The sequence below is a fragment of the Branchiostoma floridae genome, chromosome 16 (genome assembly GCF_000003815.2).
Source record: "Branchiostoma floridae strain S238N-H82 chromosome 16, Bfl_VNyyK, whole genome shotgun sequence".
Classification (NCBI taxonomy): Eukaryota; Metazoa; Chordata; class Leptocardii; order Amphioxiformes; family Branchiostomatidae; genus Branchiostoma; species Branchiostoma floridae.
In genome coordinates, this window is record NC_049994.1 from 5,026,813 (window position 1) to 5,045,084 (window position 18,272).

The 18,272-nt window shown below is 39.8% G+C and overlaps 1 protein-coding gene across 1 annotated transcript; it reads left to right on the forward strand.

Moving 5' to 3' along the window:
* The first annotated feature begins 244 nt into the window (after positions 1-244).
* Positions 245-17,600, forward strand: LOC118403722 (ATP-dependent zinc metalloprotease YME1L1-like). Its single transcript, XM_035802504.1, is given in 19 exon segments — positions 245-427; positions 2,210-2,347; positions 2,733-2,901; positions 3,363-3,461; positions 3,856-3,950; positions 4,440-4,575; positions 5,112-5,231; positions 5,933-6,040; positions 8,215-8,385; positions 9,113-9,265; positions 9,727-9,922; positions 10,505-10,617; positions 11,218-11,373; positions 11,565-11,716; positions 12,270-12,294; positions 12,297-12,395; positions 12,880-12,953; positions 13,428-13,511; positions 16,468-17,600. Coding segments are annotated over 19 exon segments (2,262 nt in total). The 5' UTR covers positions 245-397; the 3' UTR covers positions 16,612-17,600.
* Positions 17,601-18,272: the final 672 nt, after the last annotated feature.

Genomic DNA, 18,272 nt, shown 5'->3' on the forward strand with positions numbered 1-18,272 from the left:
CAGTAATTTTTAACACACCCCTATATGACCATACTTAAAAACGGAAGTGATGTAATAGGCTCTCGTTCTCAGGGCTATGAACATTGCGTAAGTAGAAAACAAAGAAAAAATGACGCAAAAACGTAATAAGTAGATCATATGAGATATCTTTTATTCAAAAATATGTTTGGGAATATGTGTCTGGAAAATTGTGTTTCTTTTTCTTTCATAAGTATGAAACTCAAAGGTTTGGGACGCTGGGAACGAGATTTTTTACGTAAACGCATGCGCATGTATAAAGTAGCCATCTTGTTCCCGGTTTGTCATCTGCCCGTGCAACTATCGTGAAAAATTGTGATGTTTTGAGCATTTATTACGTCAGAAATCATAATTATTACGTCCGTACAAAAAGAGAGTGATGTTTTCTGTCAGCGGACTTCATCCACAGGTGAGCTAGCACTGAATATCACCATTTTATATAATTTTTTACTGCCGGAAATCTTACATAATGCCAAGTGATTTTTTTTGCGGAACACACTTTTGCGACCGCGAAAAATCATTGAATAATCTGGGCAATATTCATAAAATTCTAGCTTAATGTTTCATAAAACTTGTATGTAGTTGAAGGGCATTCTCTTCTGAATAGCATATTCTTTGTGATTTTGGAAGGAGCGTTTTGAAAAGTGTATTTTCCGTGGCTATCATATCACGTTGTACGTTCACTTGCGCACGTAGGTCACCTCAAACCAACAGTTTTGATAAATTATTGCATATATTATTAAGCAAAGTCGATTTTATTTCCTTGCCACAATGAAGATTTGAGTATTAAATGTCTATGGCTAGCCTTTAAGTAATATGCAATGATATCTACACAAATCAGAGTCCTCCCCAGAGGATGGAATAACGGAGGCCCTCCACTGTACTCCAAGCCCAGCTCCACTATACTCCTTTTGAAATCAAATGTGTTTCTTCCCTATTTTCTTCGTTAGTTTTGCTAAGATTAATAAAAATTCACAGATCACTTTTCCAGTCAGCATTGTCTGCAAAAACTTGTGAATGGGTGATGATCAAAACAATAGTCATTCTGCCACTTCACAACAAAGGAATCACTATAATCATCTGGTGTATTTTGCCAGCCAGTAGGTACCCCAAGTATGTACCCCGAGTAATGAGGCTGTTTAACGTGGTATAGTATAATAATATATCATACTTTTAGTATTTGACATCTTCTGTCAGTTCAAAATGAACGCATTTTCATGAAAGCGCAGTGCGTTGGTTCGGGTTATTTTTGCCAGCCCCTCCACTATGCTAAAAAATTCTGGGGAGAACCCTGCAAATTGTATACTAGATGGATTTATGCATATTCGTCATCTGTACAATTTTATCAAAGTTCATCTATCATTTTAGCTTGTGATCTCATATGATTATGTTGTTGTGCATCATATCCTAGTATTAGTCCATACAATATGTTTGCTAGAAAATAGCGTAATGTACCACGAGGGGCCTTGCTTAATACATATGCTGTACAAAAACTACTAGTACTGTAAGTATGCCTATGTGATGTAACACACATTTGTATAGCTGTTGATAAGTTATGTCTAGATCATAGAACAAGTATTCTGGGCAGAGTTTATTGACAGGAGTGGATGTTCTTGTCAATAAAAATTTTATGTTACTGTATTTATTGACAGGATTAAAATATTCTTATACACTGTTGACAGGATAATCTTGTTAATGCCACCTCATGATTCTGTCCACCCCAACCCTTTTATAACCCAGAGGATGATCCTGTAAAATGGTGCAAAAGCAGTTTTAAAAAGAAGTAAGAATATTGAACTTGAAGTAGACAGCACAGTGAACATACCGTTAGGAGCTCCCCTAGTGTCTCAATAATAGTAATGGGAGTTTTGCCTCCTCTGTCGAGTTCATTATCATAAGCTGGACATTTTCATGGTTTTGGATTCAATTATTTTGCTCAAGGGCCGGTAGTTCTTAAAAGGCTTGCTGGAAAGATACATGTATCGTGCCAGAAAAAAGGTCTGGTGAATGCTTACTAGGACTTGGGCGAGCAAAATATCTCTACAGAGAATGTAGAGAATGGTTACCTGGCAGGGACAATCGAAAAAAGATATTGTAGTACTAGTACTAGTAGGTGAAAGGGAATAGAGGAAAGAAAAGAATCCACCAACATATTTGAACCAAAATATCCATGGCATTCATTTCCTTCCAGCTGATAGCACCGCTGTCACAAGTTGTCAATGTCTTCAACTCCCTGAAGAGTTCGACAACTTGTCATGCGTCGGCATGGCAACGGCTCCAACAGAAGAACCGGAAGGAACAGAGCGAGTTCACAGTGTCTGACGCCAGTGTAAGTACACAGGACATGTCAACTTGTGTCGGGAAATTTTTTATATGCAAACATGTATCTACTTTCTTCCTCCTTTAAAAGATAGTGCCAAAATGCAATAATTCCATAGCGGTAAATGATTCAAATTTCATATTTGTGACGTACAAGTTGCCTAACACCTAGAAGTCATTTGCATGAAATGTATAAAAGCTCTTTAAGGATTTCAAGCAGTATGAGGTCTCCAAACTCTTGTTATCATGTATTTTAGCATTGTTGAATTTTTTTAAAAAGTGTATATAGTACACAGCGGCTATACAATGTAGGTTCCAATTCATATCTGACTTGTAGCAGTACTTAAGACATATGGAATGCTTCAAAACTTAAAGAAGAAACTTTCCTCCTTCAGGTTTCTCTGATATTGAAGGACCTAGGATTGTCGGGGATTTCGCCTTCTGTGATCGCCCAGGAGGTCAATAACCTCTTACCCACAGCCATCGCTCCGTTGTTGGACCAGAAACCCAGCCACTGGCAAACTAGCTATGTTTCTGCAGAGTCCTTCTTTGAAAATAAGCATGGTAAGTAGCATTATAATCCAACTATTTATGATGAGTGTATCCAAAATACACGCTTACTTTCCACAATGAGAAATCAGTACTATTATTATTGAAATGAAATAAAGACACATTGTAGAAGAAGTGGGTAAATTCGTCTTCCACTGCCTAAAAAGAAGTCAAACCCAAGAAAACTAGCATCATGTACATTAAAGTTGTACAACATAGTCGTAGAATGTAGTTCTAATCTTAAGCATCATTGTACTTTAGCATCATTATACATTATGCAAATGTGACATTGAGTTGTTCTAAGTGTAAAATGACAGATTAAACTATGGAAATTGATGACATGGGCTCAAATAAACTCAAAGTTGAGACAGCCCTGGTAAACTGATTTAATATTTAAGTTTTAATCATGCATGTTTTCTCCGTTCAGGGGTAATCTGTATTTAGTGCTGAGAAGTGTTCATGTTTCTGTTTTCCAGGCATGCCTCCCCGTTTGTTTGAGAGTTATACCAGAAGAAATATGTCCAGCCTCCTGCCAGCACACCTCAGTATTCAGCCTACTTTCCCTGTCTCCCCGGGTAAGCAACTATTCGTTCCATCTCTATGATTTAGATATTAAAGAGGTCTACATCATGTCCGCCACTAGCCACGACTGTCTGAAATCCCATGAAGCCATATGTATGCAACAGTCCAAGTTCGCTCCCAGATCTGGACGCGACTGGAAAAGAGTTGTTTTTTTGTGCCACCAAAATATTGGGACTTAATAAGACTTGTTTTTGTGCTGGTCACAAATGTTGCTATAATGATGCAAATAAATTTAAAATGCTGCAAATGTCAATCACACGAAACTCTTGCTGTCAAGGATATGTCCTGTTTTGGTGCGACAATCTTACAAAGAGACATCCCTTTGCCCCTGACGTCCCCACATTCCTTCTCTGTCTTACTAATTATATGTCATGGTTCCCTTATCAGTTTTACAACAGAGACGTGGCTTCAAAACACGAGCTCAGCGCAGCAAACTCAAGATGGAAGAAGAGGAGGCTTCTGGAGTTCTGTCTGGCATGAAGGTAGCACCTTTTTTCATGTGTGTATCTTTTTCGAGCTCAGTCAAATCGGGTTTGGTAACTTCTCTTGTGGTATGTCCCTATAGCTCAAGTGGAAGCAGCCTCACAGTTGAGCTCCTGGTTCCAATTAGTTGGTAACTGGAAGACCCCAGGTCAGTCCTGGGTAGGGCACCTCAGTTGGGTTGTCTTTCGGAAGGGACGTAAAATAGGGGTCCAATGTTTGAAGAGGTAAAGGAAAAGGCCTAGCAACCTCTCCCTGTAAAAAGATATACCATGCTTCTGAAACAAAAGGAAACTTGCAGCCCTATGTGCTACTAGGCACTACAATGGTCCGAGAGATATACAGTAGCATATATCAGTACTTTGTCTAAGTCTATATGTTAGAGCTAAAAAATGGCTATCACTCAATAGCTGTCTTGAAAGTTTGTGTCACTTATTAATTACTGGAGAAGTGTTTCTGCTTGTTTAACTCCATCTTTTTTCTCCCATTAGTCGACCCTTGCCAAGGATAAACCCATTGACGTGAACAAGATTGTGAAGGAACATAACATAAAGGAGGGGAACCGGGAAGCCTTCAAGTTTGGTTTTGCAGATGGCTACCTGATGGCACAGGCACAGTCACTCAAAGGTTAGTCTGACAACTGTTTTCAAAAAGGAATGTTTATGTGCCTGTTTTTTATAGTTCTGGGTTGGTATTGCAAAATTACAGCAAGTGTATTGTAAAGCTGACTAGTCTTTTTTTCTAGTATTTCTGTAGTCAGTGTTTTGAAATATACCCTGAGCAGATATCTCACCAAACTCCACCAGATTTTGCTAGGAAATTGCAGCTTTGCAAATTTGTGTCAGTTTTGCCTTACAGTCACATTGACATGCTATGTACAGCACTTGTATATGAATCCTGGTTAGGGTCATTTTGTAAGTGCTTGGCACACTTTGTTGCAAGTTGGGGCAGTCCATTTAGATACCAGCTTTACGAATGATAAAATTTCTTTGCAGGTTTAAAAAGAATTACAAGATTGAAAACTTCTCTCTATTTTTTTCATTTTATGACACTGAATCTCATGCTGCTTTGTGATAACAAAGATAATGTTGTCTTGCTTAAACGTCTTATTTTATGTCCTGTTACAACGGGAAATTTCTATAACTGCCCAAATATCTCTTCAGGAATTGATGTCAACAAGCTTGCAGCCAGTCGAGTGAAGGGGGGTGGAGACCAAGACGCATTCAAGAGGGGGTTTGAGGAAGGTTTCCTGATGTCTAAGGAACATGTCCCCAAAACAACAAGTAAGGCTTTAAAATGCTGCTCCATTTTATAGTAAGATATCTTAGCTTATGTTTTTTATTACGTTTGCTTTGACAATGCCTTTTTGTGTTTGATCATTCATGCTCTTGTTCAAAGTATGATGCAATGACTGAAGTGTAAATTGGCAGATAACCCACTCCCTATAGAAATATACGCTGCTACTGAAACAGCAAGGAAACTTGCTGCCCTATGCGCCACATGGTACTACATTTGTGCAAGGGTCTGAATAGATGAACAAATGTATAAGGATACATGGACAATGGCAGGCTTTTAGCTAGGATTTTATTATAGGGGGTCCAAATTTCTTGTCAAGTCGCGGTAAGTGATCTAGGTGCGACTGTTGTAGGGAGGGTCCAGGGCATCCACCTTCCATGGTGCAGAGTTAGTTTTCAAGAATTTTAAGTTAAAATGGTGCATTCCAAAATTTCTGTCAGAGAGTCTTCTACTGTACGTGTGACCACAAATGACCTGGTGGCATCCCTGGTCAATCAGAATTTCATGCTTGTCAGAGGATCTGTCCCCCAGTGTAAGGGTGTCCAGTGCGTCCAATTTCTTATTTTTAAAGAAAAGCACGTATAAATGATGCCTTGACGCATGCCTGGCTAAAAGCCTGAATACCGGTACATATCTCTTTGTTGGCTAGTTCTATTCATAGTTAACCCATGTTTTTTTTCCCCTTCAGCTTGGACATCGTACTTCATGCGAGCGCTGGGCAGCACCCTGGTGTTCACCATCATCTTCATCATCCTCATCAACCTGCTGGCCATGAGTTTCACCTCTGAGATGAGAGGTGGGAGCTCTTCTCTGTCAGGTTAGCCCTCTGGTGGTCCTCAGACTCCTCTGTGGTGGTTGTGTCTATTCATACCTCCTATCTCTTCTCTTTCCTTCCCTCCATTTTTATCCTAAGCTCCAGGCAGATTTACCAGTGCCATAAGATAGTATCAAAGCTGGCTAAGGAGTACAGCTGGCCAATGGTAGTCATCAGCCACTCCGGTAGCCAAACACACTCCTACGCCGGCCTCACTCCTCTGGCAGCTTTTGATAGTATCTATGCTACCATAGGAGTTGCTTGGTTGCTTGGAGATGTATGTTTATCCATCTCCCTCTATCCCTTCCTTTTTTTAAATTTTTCTTCATCTTCCTTGTCTTTGGTTTTCTTTGTTGCTATTGTCTCAAATTGATAATCCATCTTCCTCATCCTTTGAAGCTGTTTCCACCTACCAACAACTATCTATTCTATTTTTTTTGTCTCAGTTTCACTTTCCTACTATGTATATTGATATCAAGCCCTGAACCCTTAGATTATCCTACTCACTCACTATCGGGATTATCGTTGTTTGTTTCCCGTCACTCAAGTCAGACGTGCTTTTGTATATAGATGTGGAGGGTCTTCTCTTGATCCTTCTCTCCTGTCTTCATGCAAATTGTGTGGAAAGTTGGCCTGATTTGTTCACTACTAGTATCATCGTTCATGAAGCAATGCTGCTGTCAAACTGCTTGAGTGTTGAGAGTTCTATTGTAGTGGAATCAAATTTCAAAATCTCACTCAATGGAAAAATCTCGCTTGCCCAATTAGCACCTTCACTTGCCCTGGACAATAGGGCTAGTGGACTTGTCCAACCCTGTTTGGTCAATTCAAGGAGGTTAAAAAAAACACCTCCTTGGTCAATTGTAAAAATCTTGAGATACATACTCTCACCTCTCAAATAAACGTACCGGTACGTTTATTTTTTTCCGCCTCAAAATCCACCCGGTACGTCCTTATTTTAGACGGTACGTTTATTTTTTTTTCAAATTGGGGCTTTCTTAACTAACCAGGGACCCCAAAAATATTGAAATTTTGGTATTTTCTGCCCATATTTCCGCGGTATTTTCGCTTCAAATTCACTATTTTTCGGACGAGGCAGTGCGGATTTCCCTGCAGCTAGCGCTATGACCCAAACATCCAAGGGATGCGTACCGGTACGCAGGACCGGTTCTGGACTTGCAAAAACGTTTCGGTTCAGGTCCAAAAATACAGAAACCCAAGTGATTCGGTACTGGACTCGTAAAAAATTTATCCTTTTCGTTTTAGACCATCTTTCACCTTCCATAAATCTTGAAATTTGCGCTGAACAAAGACGAAAACATCACCAAACATCGAGGTCACATGCTACACACACAGTCACTCACTTCCGTAAATTCTCTATCAAAACACAGAAATTAACCACCAACCAAACAAATTAAAAAGTTACCAATACTTTTCCGCAACTTTTCACCCGTAGTCAACTTGTTTTAATGTTCCAGCAACGGAAAAATCCTTCCAAAATAAAGCACAGCGTTCAATCGGCTCGAAAACATCCGCCATGTTGGATTCATCAACTCACGCCAAATCTCGCGGTAATGCGCGAGATATTGATATTTTTGCTGCAGTACCGTTAGATCTCGATAGGGGGCAGTGTCTATGACCTCCTTGGTTTCAACAACATTGAAAATACAACAAGTGGTGAAGAAGGTATTCTACTAAGTTGGAATGTTTCTTCAAAATTTTATTTTGTAACAATGATCATAAAATAAACTTCTTTTTTTAAGTCTTCAATTTTTACTTTCATTCATTTCGATGGTGTGACACTCAGATAAAGAAAATATGTGCAATAACATAGGAATTATTCTGTTCATTATTTACAATTAACTGATATGATACTGAGGCATAAATAAATAAAAAGAGCATACCTGCTTATCATCTTCTCTTGGACTGAAGTAGCATGGACACAGTTTACATGTCAATTTGGTATTTTTCCGGGGGGTACTTTTATTCCAGGGGGTACTTTTATTAGATTTTGAAGATTTGTCCGGGGGGTACTTTTATTCCAGGGGGTACTTCTATTTGAGAGGTGAGAGTAGTAAAACCAGAGATACTTTTCTTGTTAGCAATGTCCTCACACCAAACCTGTGCTGACGTTTATGTGACACTTACACTTACAGGACGACTGCGTTTTTCTGGTATGGACACGTCCGTGCAGGCGGTTAAGGACAACAACGTGACGTTTGAAGACGTAAAGGGCTGCCAAGAAGCTAAAGAGGAGCTAGAAGAGGTGGTGAACTTCCTGAGAGATCCTGACAGATTCACCAACCTGGGGGGCAAACTACCAAAGGGTTAGTATATCCACCTTGATTATCTATTCGTAATGCAGGCTTCTAGCCAGCATTCGTCCTTCCGTCATTTTGCAGCAGGGGATGGACAAAAATTTTGCCCATTCTGTCCTCTGTGACGGACAAAAATTGGCATGTGAGGATATTAAACAAATGAAATTTTGCAAAGATCTCCAGAAATTCAGCACAGATGCCATTGAACCAAGCTCAGTCTACTCTACCAACCCAATTTGCCCCTCAAAATGCAGGAAATAGCATTTCAGAGGGTCTTAGATGTTAAAATCCAGGGGACGGAACAAAAATTCAGGCAGGCTAGAACGTTGTAATGTAAAAATTGCATGCAAATTTTCAAGTCACAAAAACTCACCCCATGCTGCATTGTCTAGTAACTCAGGAACTCTTTTGATGGCCTCATGGATGTCTTACTATGTCAACTATCATAGTTGGCAACTATGTCTTGCTATGGCAAATATGTCTTACTATGGCAATAGTAAACAGCTAGATACAGCTGTACTGCTATTATTTTGCACAGCAGCATTTTAGTGCAACTAACTTAATGCAGACAGATAAGTTGTTGGCAAGTAGTCCTCTATGAAAACTTAAATGATTTATATTAAAGGTTTGATGTAATTTTTGAATTTCTGTTGACTAGAGCCCTCCAGTTTCTCTCTACTGCAAATCGCAAAGAGCTTAAAAGTTTATTTATGGTGTATTACCTTTTTCCCCACAGGTGTGTTGTTGGTTGGCCCACCTGGTACAGGTAAAACCCTCCTGGCACGTGCCGTGGCAGGGGAAGCGGACGTCCCGTTCTTCTACGCCAGCGGCTCGGAGTTTGACGAGATGTTTGTGGGAGTGGGAGCCAGCAGAGTCAGGAACCTGTTCAGTAAGATGATTTCCCTTACAGATCTTGAAAATCTCACAATATTTTTTCCTGATTTTTCAGTGATAGTGAGTTTTCTGACATTCCGACGTTCTAGTTATGAAAGTGACCTAGCTTCCGCCTATGTCATTTTTGATCCTTAGTCAACTGTGAATATTTAAATGTTTGCAATGGTTAAATCTTCTTAGTTTTAATTGACTTCATACGATGAAATCACTGCAAATATAATTTTGTTTTTACGTCTGTAGTACCAATTGTTTCAACCAAAATTCAAAACACAGAAAACCTCCCTTTCCTTGCTACAATGAATTTTAAGACTGTCGGAAAAGTAAATGCATTTACAGTAGATTACTTCTGATTTTGTCGCGATACATTTATTCACAGACCAATCACAGCCAAGCATCTTAATCTAATCAACCACTCAATATGACCCTGACATCTAACCTTTGACATTTGCCCTACAGCTGCTGCTAAAAAGAACGCCCCATGTGTGGTGTTTCTGGACGAGCTGGACTCCGTGGGGGGGAAGCGAGTGGACTCTCCCGTCCACCCCTACTCCAGGATGACCATTAACCAGCTGTTGGCCGAGATGGACGGCTTCAAGCAGAACGAGGGGGTCATCGTCATGGGCGCCACCAACTTTGTGGAGGTTCTAGACCCGTATGTACCATATCAATCTTTAGCTTCAACTTTTAAGGTTATGTTTTCAGGGATTTTTTTTTTTCTTTTAGTTTTTTTAGGCTGGCCAAAATCAACCTCCTTGCCACAACTCTAGTGATACATATTACAATACAGTTGAACAAAGAAAACTGAAATGCATGAGGACACTTGTCTTGTAATGTCAAACTTTAACTTGGTGCATAATACTAATAGATACATTTATCCTTCATTAGATAGGACAAGTAGTGTTTAACTTCAATAGGAAACAGGCTGAATAGAATTGTCGATTTGTGTTCACTTCATATTGTACTTCTTTTGCCCTCTTATTTATTAGGAACAAAAAACTTGTGCTTCATTGTGGAAAAACATCCTTTTTTTTACATTCGTCAAAATCTGGTCTGTATTGACTTTTGGTTACTATAGACAGGATTCTTAAAGCTGATGTGAATGGGAAAAATATCTTCAGGAACTACCAAAAACTGGCCAGGTGGTTCCATTGTATAGGGGGAACTTTGAGATATGAGATATATTTAGCTAGTTTGTTTGACAGCAAGTTTTGAAACACAATGATTTTTTTTCCAGGGCGTTGACCCGTCCCGGCAGGTTTGACACCACAGTGACAGTGCCTCGTCCAGATGTCAAAGGTCGTCTTGAGATCCTGAAGTTGTACCTTGGCAAGGTGAAAGTTGACACAGGTGAGGTCAATGTTCTATAGGTCATATTTTAAGGTCAACAGTAGGTAAAAAAGTGTTAGAAAGTTTCTTGTATGTTTGTAAGTTTATTGTTTGCTTTCGTTCAAGTGGTAGGTCAGGATTCAAGTGCTACATGTAGTTACTGCTAACTACAGACTATCTTTAGAGGGTGTGCATGAGGGAATCCTGGTTACTCTTATCGGTAACTTAAGCATGGTCAGGAACACTTTATGGTAAATGCAAGAGTCCCCGCAATGTCTAACTAAAAATTTAGTTTTTCTTGCCAGAGGTTTTGGGAAAGAGTTCATTGGATTAGTTCATTGTATTCATTGGGTGTCTTGCAAAACCAGACTCGAAATACAGACACAACAGAACACTATTAAATTTTGATTTCCCCTTTATGTTTGTAGACTGAGAAGAATTTGTCAGTAAAGCTTTATGATAAACTCACGAACAACTTACCAACAACGGTTGGCACTATTCAGTTTAGTTTGTACTGGCCACTATTGATGGTGAATTAAGATAGTTTGTTACGCCTAACAGAAAATGGCATACTGTACAGCCCTCCGTTTACTAATTCCACTTGTTCCATTTCTTTCCCAGACGTGGATGGGGACATCCTGGCACGAGGCACGGTAGGATTTACCGGAGCAGACCTGGAGAACATGGTTAACCAGGCAGCGCTGCACGCCGCTTCGGTCGGGCACCAGTTTGTCACCATGGCCGACCTGGAGTTCGCCAAGGACAAAATCCTCATGGGTAAGTATATATCTTTGTCACAGTTACCTTTAAAAGGCCGTTGGTTAAATACTGTAATTTTGAAGTTTTCATGATGGTTAAATTTTGCTACAAACTGAAGACTACTGAAAATGTTTGTTCTTTCTTCTACCAACCTACCCACTGATGAATGAATGCGCATATATTTAGGTTCTATGAAATATCATTCCCAGGTCCTGAGAGACGGAGTGCACAGATCGATGACAAGAATAAGAAGATCACAGCGTACCATGAGGGAGGCCACGCCTTGGTGGCGTTCTACACCAAAGATGCCACGCCCATCAACAAGGCCACCATCATGCCCAGAGGGCCTACATTGGGACATGTAAGTTCTCTCAGGGGTAGGGGTGGGTACCGGTACAGAAAATTCAGGTCCAGGTACGATTCAGGTCCAGAGGATTAGGTCCAGGTCCGGACCTGAACCTGAACCTGAACCTGATTGTCTGTGAAAACTTGTTAATAGGTGATACACCAAACAATGGTCCATTTCCCTTTTAAGGAATCTATTTAGTAACTTCCACTGACATTTTAAAGTCCTATCTTCATGTAAACAAGTTTGACTGTAGAAACTTGGTAAAAGTGACTATCGACTCTCTTTTACTTCACTCTTGTTATTTTCTTGGGCCGGTAAACCACAAACCACAAAACGCATGCATAGATTATTAATTAGTCCAAGATCTGATCCACTGATTTTTTCAGGTCCGTTTTTTCTGGACTGGTCCAACAAGAAAAAACAGTCCCCATCCCTACTCAGATTTTTTGAGAAATATATTGCAAGGGAGAGAACTGCAACTGAGTGGAACCACCAAGTGGAGGAGTAACAGAGGTTGTACATGATGTACATTGTATATTATAATCTTTGTTCCTCATGTGTTCAGGTCTCCCTCTTGCCTGAGAAGGACCAGGGAATGAGACCAAATCTCAGCTGCTGGCTCAGATGGACATCTGTATGGGAGGCAGGGTGGCAGAGGAGATTTTCTTTGGACCCGACAATATCACTACAGGTGTGTGATGTTTGTGTTTGTGGGTATGTCCCTGTTTTAAGGGGGGGGGGGGGGGGGGGCAAATGTTGCAACATTGCACAACCTAGAGTTTCTGCGATAGCATCTTGTCAGTAAAATGGAGTTTTTTGTTTCTTTGTGTGTGTCTGTGTTTCTGGATATTTGTGGTCAGCATAACTTTAGAACCAGTTGGTGGATTGTGATAATATTTAGTATGTGAATAGGCATTGGGAGATGGGAAGACAGAGGTTATAGGGTCAATTTTGAGTCCCGTAGTGTGTGACCTTGTTTTCTTTTCTTTGAAACAGATACCAGTATATTTGAAAGAGTTAGCACAACTCATACACAGACGTAGAAACATTCATGAGTTAAGCCTTAACATTCTTGTTTCATACATCAAAAACTTCACAACATTTACAGATTTGTCAGATGTCATTCTGTCATGAACTGCTAGGGGGCATGACATATCCTTATTGTGTTTCTGTAGGTGCATCCAGTGACTTTGAGCAGGCAACCAAGATCGCAAGAATGATGGTGACGAGATTTGGAATGAGTGAGAAGGTATGGCACCATGAAATGATGCTGTAGTGTTCTATCACGTGAATAGACAGGGCTCGAAATGCCACCTGCATATGCAGGTAAAATTGGAGCTGTGCAGGTATTTCTGATGTCTACCTGCACCTAACCTGCACTGGTCCATGTACTGGGTTTTATACATGATAGTCATATGATGTAGGTGTATGTGGATTGTTATTAGCTGCATTGACTGTTACCATCTATAAAGTATAAAAGAAAAAATAGCAATGGTTCCTGAACAATTGTAGTAAGATCCAAATTCAGAGAGGTGCAGGTAAAATTAGTCTGGTGCAGGTAATTTTCGATGTTACTGCACCAGTGCAGGTATGCAGAAAAAAAGTATTTCAAGCCCTGATAAAGCTTCACCTATTGAACAGATTTGCTTTGATGAGGTTTTGAGTGTCTTGAACGTTTAAAACTTGATTTAAAACTTGATTTTTATTTTGTTTCTTGCTATAGGTGGGAGTGATGGTGTCCGGTGAAAGTGGTCTTAGTCCAGAAATGAAGGCCATGATCGAGACTGAAGTCAGACATATGTTGAAGGTATTTGAAATCTGAAATATTTATTAACATACCATGTTGCAGACTTTTAGTTAAGTCTGAATTGTGTTGGCATTTACATGTGCTCCTCCAGGGAGAATTGCACCAAGAGTTAAGTACAGCAATTTAAAAAGACACCATAGTTCAAAATCTTAATTGCTAATAATTTTTATCACAAATCAGGGACCTTTGGTCTTAGACTACATATCACGAGAATGAAGATAGGTGTTCGGTTATTATGTACAGACATTCACAATAGTTGCTATAATTTGTTCAAAAAATTTGTTCAAAAGTCACTCAATTTGTTCAAAAGTCACTCAGAGATCAGGCCATACTTGTTTATCAGTTGGCACATGTACGGCATTCGTGAGTTCCTATATCTGTTGGTTCGTGCTACAGGACAATCTACCTTTTCACTGTTTACCTGCATGTATGCAGGTATGGTTTTCACGGGCGTGGGAAAATTTGGAAGCTGGGGATTTAGGGCGCTGTATCTCGAGAACGGATGGTGCGAGCACGACGATTTTTGGTACGTGGGTTGGGGGTGGTGGCCTGACACTCAGGTTTGATTTTGGGCCTCCTGGCGCTTGAACTTGACATTGCAGGTGGCATTTTTGGTGTTTTGGGGGCACTTTTGGCGCTGTGTGTCCGGAATGATACGCACCATTGCGACGATTTTTGGTGCATGGATGGGGAGTTGTTGCCTAGGATTGACTTTGGGCCTTGTCGCGTTTGTCGCGTTTGAACTTGACGCGGCAGGTCGAATTTTGTGTCCGGGAGGGGTATTTCCGGAGTTATATCTTCTGACGGTTGGTGCGGGCGCGATGATCGGTGGCTGAATAATTCTCAATTTTGATTTTGACGCCCTTGGTGTTTGAACTTGACATTCCAGGTTACCTTTTGTGCGGGCACTGCGCATGCGCTGTATCTCCGGAACGCAAAATGCCATCGTGTTGCTATTTGTTACGTGGGTTGTTGCTGGTGTCCTGGTGGTCAGGTTTGATTTTGGGCCTCCTAGTGCTTGAGCTTGATACTGTAGGTTGACCCTGTTTTTGTGTGGTTGGGGCATCCCCCCAATATCTGCTTGGTTTGGTTGGGTTTGGGTTGATTGATAGGTCTTTAAGCTTAGGTGTAGAATCGTCATCTGTTTTTGCACTGGCTTCTGCCACCTTCAATGTATCAGGTTACTTTGTATCAACAGTGTTTCCAGCCAGATGATGTTTGTACTTAGTATCTGTTGCTGTTAGGTACAATTTGAGTTTGCTTCTTAGTCTTTGTGGTGTTTTGAGAGCTGTGTAGTACTGAGTTTAAAGTTCTGGTACAAGTTCCTTTACCCTGTTTGACAATCAGATGAAGATACAACTTTCTAAAGTGGAGGAGAAATGTATAGAGCTTGAGTGTAAGAGAAAGGTATGTATATTATCTTCCTGTGTTTCTTTTTGTTTCTTTGGGGATGCCATTTCCGTATTGTATGCAGGTAATTTGTAGTTTGGGGCTAGTCATGGTCGCTTGATTTTTGGGCCTGCTTAATCTATAGTACATACAGGGTTAAGTGGTAGAAGCTTTGTTCTATTTTAAATTTGGTATCGTTTGTTGCATTTTGTCACTTAGGTTTAGGTTTTAGTTGGATGGTTGAATAAAAATATTATACCACCCTGGGGACTAACTGTTGCTGCTGGATGGGGGCTACCACTATTCTATGTTGTCTATGGAACTACTGTAAAAACTTAATTGGTCAAATTATGCAAATAACCTTCCAGTGTCAAGTGTTATAGCACTCCAGGAATAAATCTTTAATGAATATCATTGCCACACTAAGGAGATTTAGCAGCTGCATTAGGTCAGTACATTGAAATAAGAAGATATCAGTACTGAATATATCATATGTGACAGAATAACTTCAAGGGCCATCTGAGACAAAAAAAGGTAGTAAAGTCGTCTCAACAAATTCAAGGTACTGTGGTTGGTTACATGGTTCAGAAATCCAAAATAAGTAATGTTCATCCATGCCCAAACTTACACATTCCGAAAATGGAATTTCAGACTTTTGCATGGTGCACATTTTCCAACCACGCAAACACGGACAAAAAGGGAAAAAAAATACACAATAGGTCTACAGACACCCAATACATTTCATGCAGGCCTGAGGTCTATGAACTCTTGTTCTGGTAGTGCGGCCAGTTATCTGAAATCTTTGCGGAGGTGCATGTAGCCATTACTGAATGATTCTAATGCAACGGTTACAGATAAAAGACACACGTGTCTTTTTTTCTGCACCAGCTACCAATCCCTGTTGATAGATACTTTTACACCATACTAAAGACCATTTTAGACTAGATTTTCTGTTAACCTGCAGGGAAGGGAAATATTGTTTTTGCTCTGTTTCTTCTTCCTTGTCTTCTCCAAACAAAGTCAATGACCTTGACCAGACATCTAGCACCAAGGTTACTGAAGCTGTAACAGACACCCTGTGGTGTTGGATTACATTATGTAGCAAGTAGTAGGATGGGCTGGTCACCCATTATATATATGACTGTTTGAACAAGAATAAACAAAACAGTAGTTTCTTAGGCTAGACTCTGCAAATGTAAATGTAATGTATTTGCCATCCTCCTATGCAGGGACATCCAACGGCAAAACTGCCTGTCTGGATGCAGCCTGCTTTCTTAACCGTCAGTCTTAGTTCCTGTAGGCGTCGCCACTAACCAGCTGTCAGTCAGTCCAAAATTGGCCTTTCAGTTTTCAAAAGGAGTCTCGCATATATAAGGATAAGCTCACTAATATTTATAAGCAGGGCGGTCAGGAACTAAGGGTGACGGTTGAGAAAGCAGGGCACAGACAGACAGGCAGTTGACTTTTGTCGTTGGATTTCCCTGTGTAGAAGGATGAGTATTTGCTTGCAAGTGTTGCCTTTCTAGATGTACTGCTCTGACAATAGCATTTTATCTAATGTTCACAGGAGTCCTACAAACGTGCAGAGACTCTGTTAAAAACCCACGCCAGGGAGCACAAGACATTGGCAGAGGCACTGCTAAGATACGAGACGCTCACCGCAGACGAGATCCGAGAAGTCTTGGACGGGAAGCAGCTGCAAAACAGATGATCAACAAAGCTGTCCCCCACCCGTTTCTGGTTTGGACTAGTCCAGTGTGAGATTCCGTGATGACATGATAAAGATGACCTGCCCCACCTAAACCCAAAATGGACTGGTCCAGTATCAGACTTATTTGGGCAACATTGGAAGCAAAGATTACTCATCTAGGGGTGTTACAAATAGCATAGATTGCCCTTATATTGGCTGGCAATTGTCTGACCATCCCTATCCTTGGAAGTGAAGAAAAGTGCTCTTTTGCTATTAAGTACAATTTCCTCTTTCATGAGTTTTATTTCAGGGAATTCTTCACTGCATGAAACCTCAATCTTACTATTTTATTGTTATCAAAAGTGGGCTGAAAAATCCCACATTAGAGTCTGACTTTGTGGAATGTAAAAATGCTGAGCACCTGGCTTTGTATGGCAAGCATCCCTTTTGCAACTTTTAGATGAACTTCACTATGAATATAGATATTAGTTTTTTCTTGACAAGAACTCTGCCATTTCCTTTGCTTGGCTCTTGTTCTTTAAGCATGCTTGTCTGTGATATGACCTGTCTTAAGCATATGTAAGTTAACTAAATCCACACTAGAAATAAGTTTGGAACATTCTTGAATGTATTATTCCACTATTAGAAAATATGCTTGGTCAGTGAAATGTGTTAGAGGTAACAGTGTAAATACATGTGAAAACAAGACAATAGAATTGTATGGTTAACAGACAATGCACCAACTTGTGCTGGATGATATGTATATCATATATGGTCATATTCTATAGTACTTAAGTTAACATTCTTCACATTGTAGTGATAAGAAAATGTCTTGACATGCCAAAAATCTCTTGTTGCAAACCTGTAGGTCAACCAAGTGATCGAAAACAAAGCCAGGTTGAAAGTGATTTGATCTTTCTGAATGAAAAGATGGATTATGAACAGTTAGGAAATACTCCATTGTATTTCTGTCTTGATCACATTGCAATAAACATGGTGTACAATAAAAAGTTGTTCAAAGACCTTTAAATTGTTGCTAGCACAATAGAAAATGATATTACAGTATGCTTTCACCAGTACATGATTTATCATCAATACAAATTGTCGTTACCTTGCTGTTAATTTCTGCATTATTGGTTTTTACATTGCAACCACATTTTGCAATGATTTTAATTATGTAACCACATTGAAGATAACAATGGAATTGAATAAATACTTGTTAAAAGAACAAGCCTAAAACTGGAAATTAAAATCAATGATATTCAAACAGTTCATCTTACAGTGGAAGACCTTAGTACGTCATGGTCAACAATAGCTGTTTAAAAAAAGGCATTTGCTAGACTAAGTGTATATTGTGCATCTAAAAGTATAATAGTGCAAAATTGCTTATTCGATGAAAAGAGGTCATGTTTTATCCTGAGAAATACCATACCTAGTTTCATCAGGTTGGTATGTCACTAAATAAATTCAATTGCTGTAACACTTATTTCTGCAGTACAATTTGAACCAGTGAGAATTGCTTTGAGGAAAGTGAGTGAGTGAGTGAGTGAGTGACAGACGGTCACTGAAAATTCAGTGGAACAGCAGCGGTTGTGTAAAAATGAGTCTCTTTATTCAATGAAATACCATACCTCATGGAGTAATTTGGTTCAAAATCACAACAACCAGACTTAATATTCGAT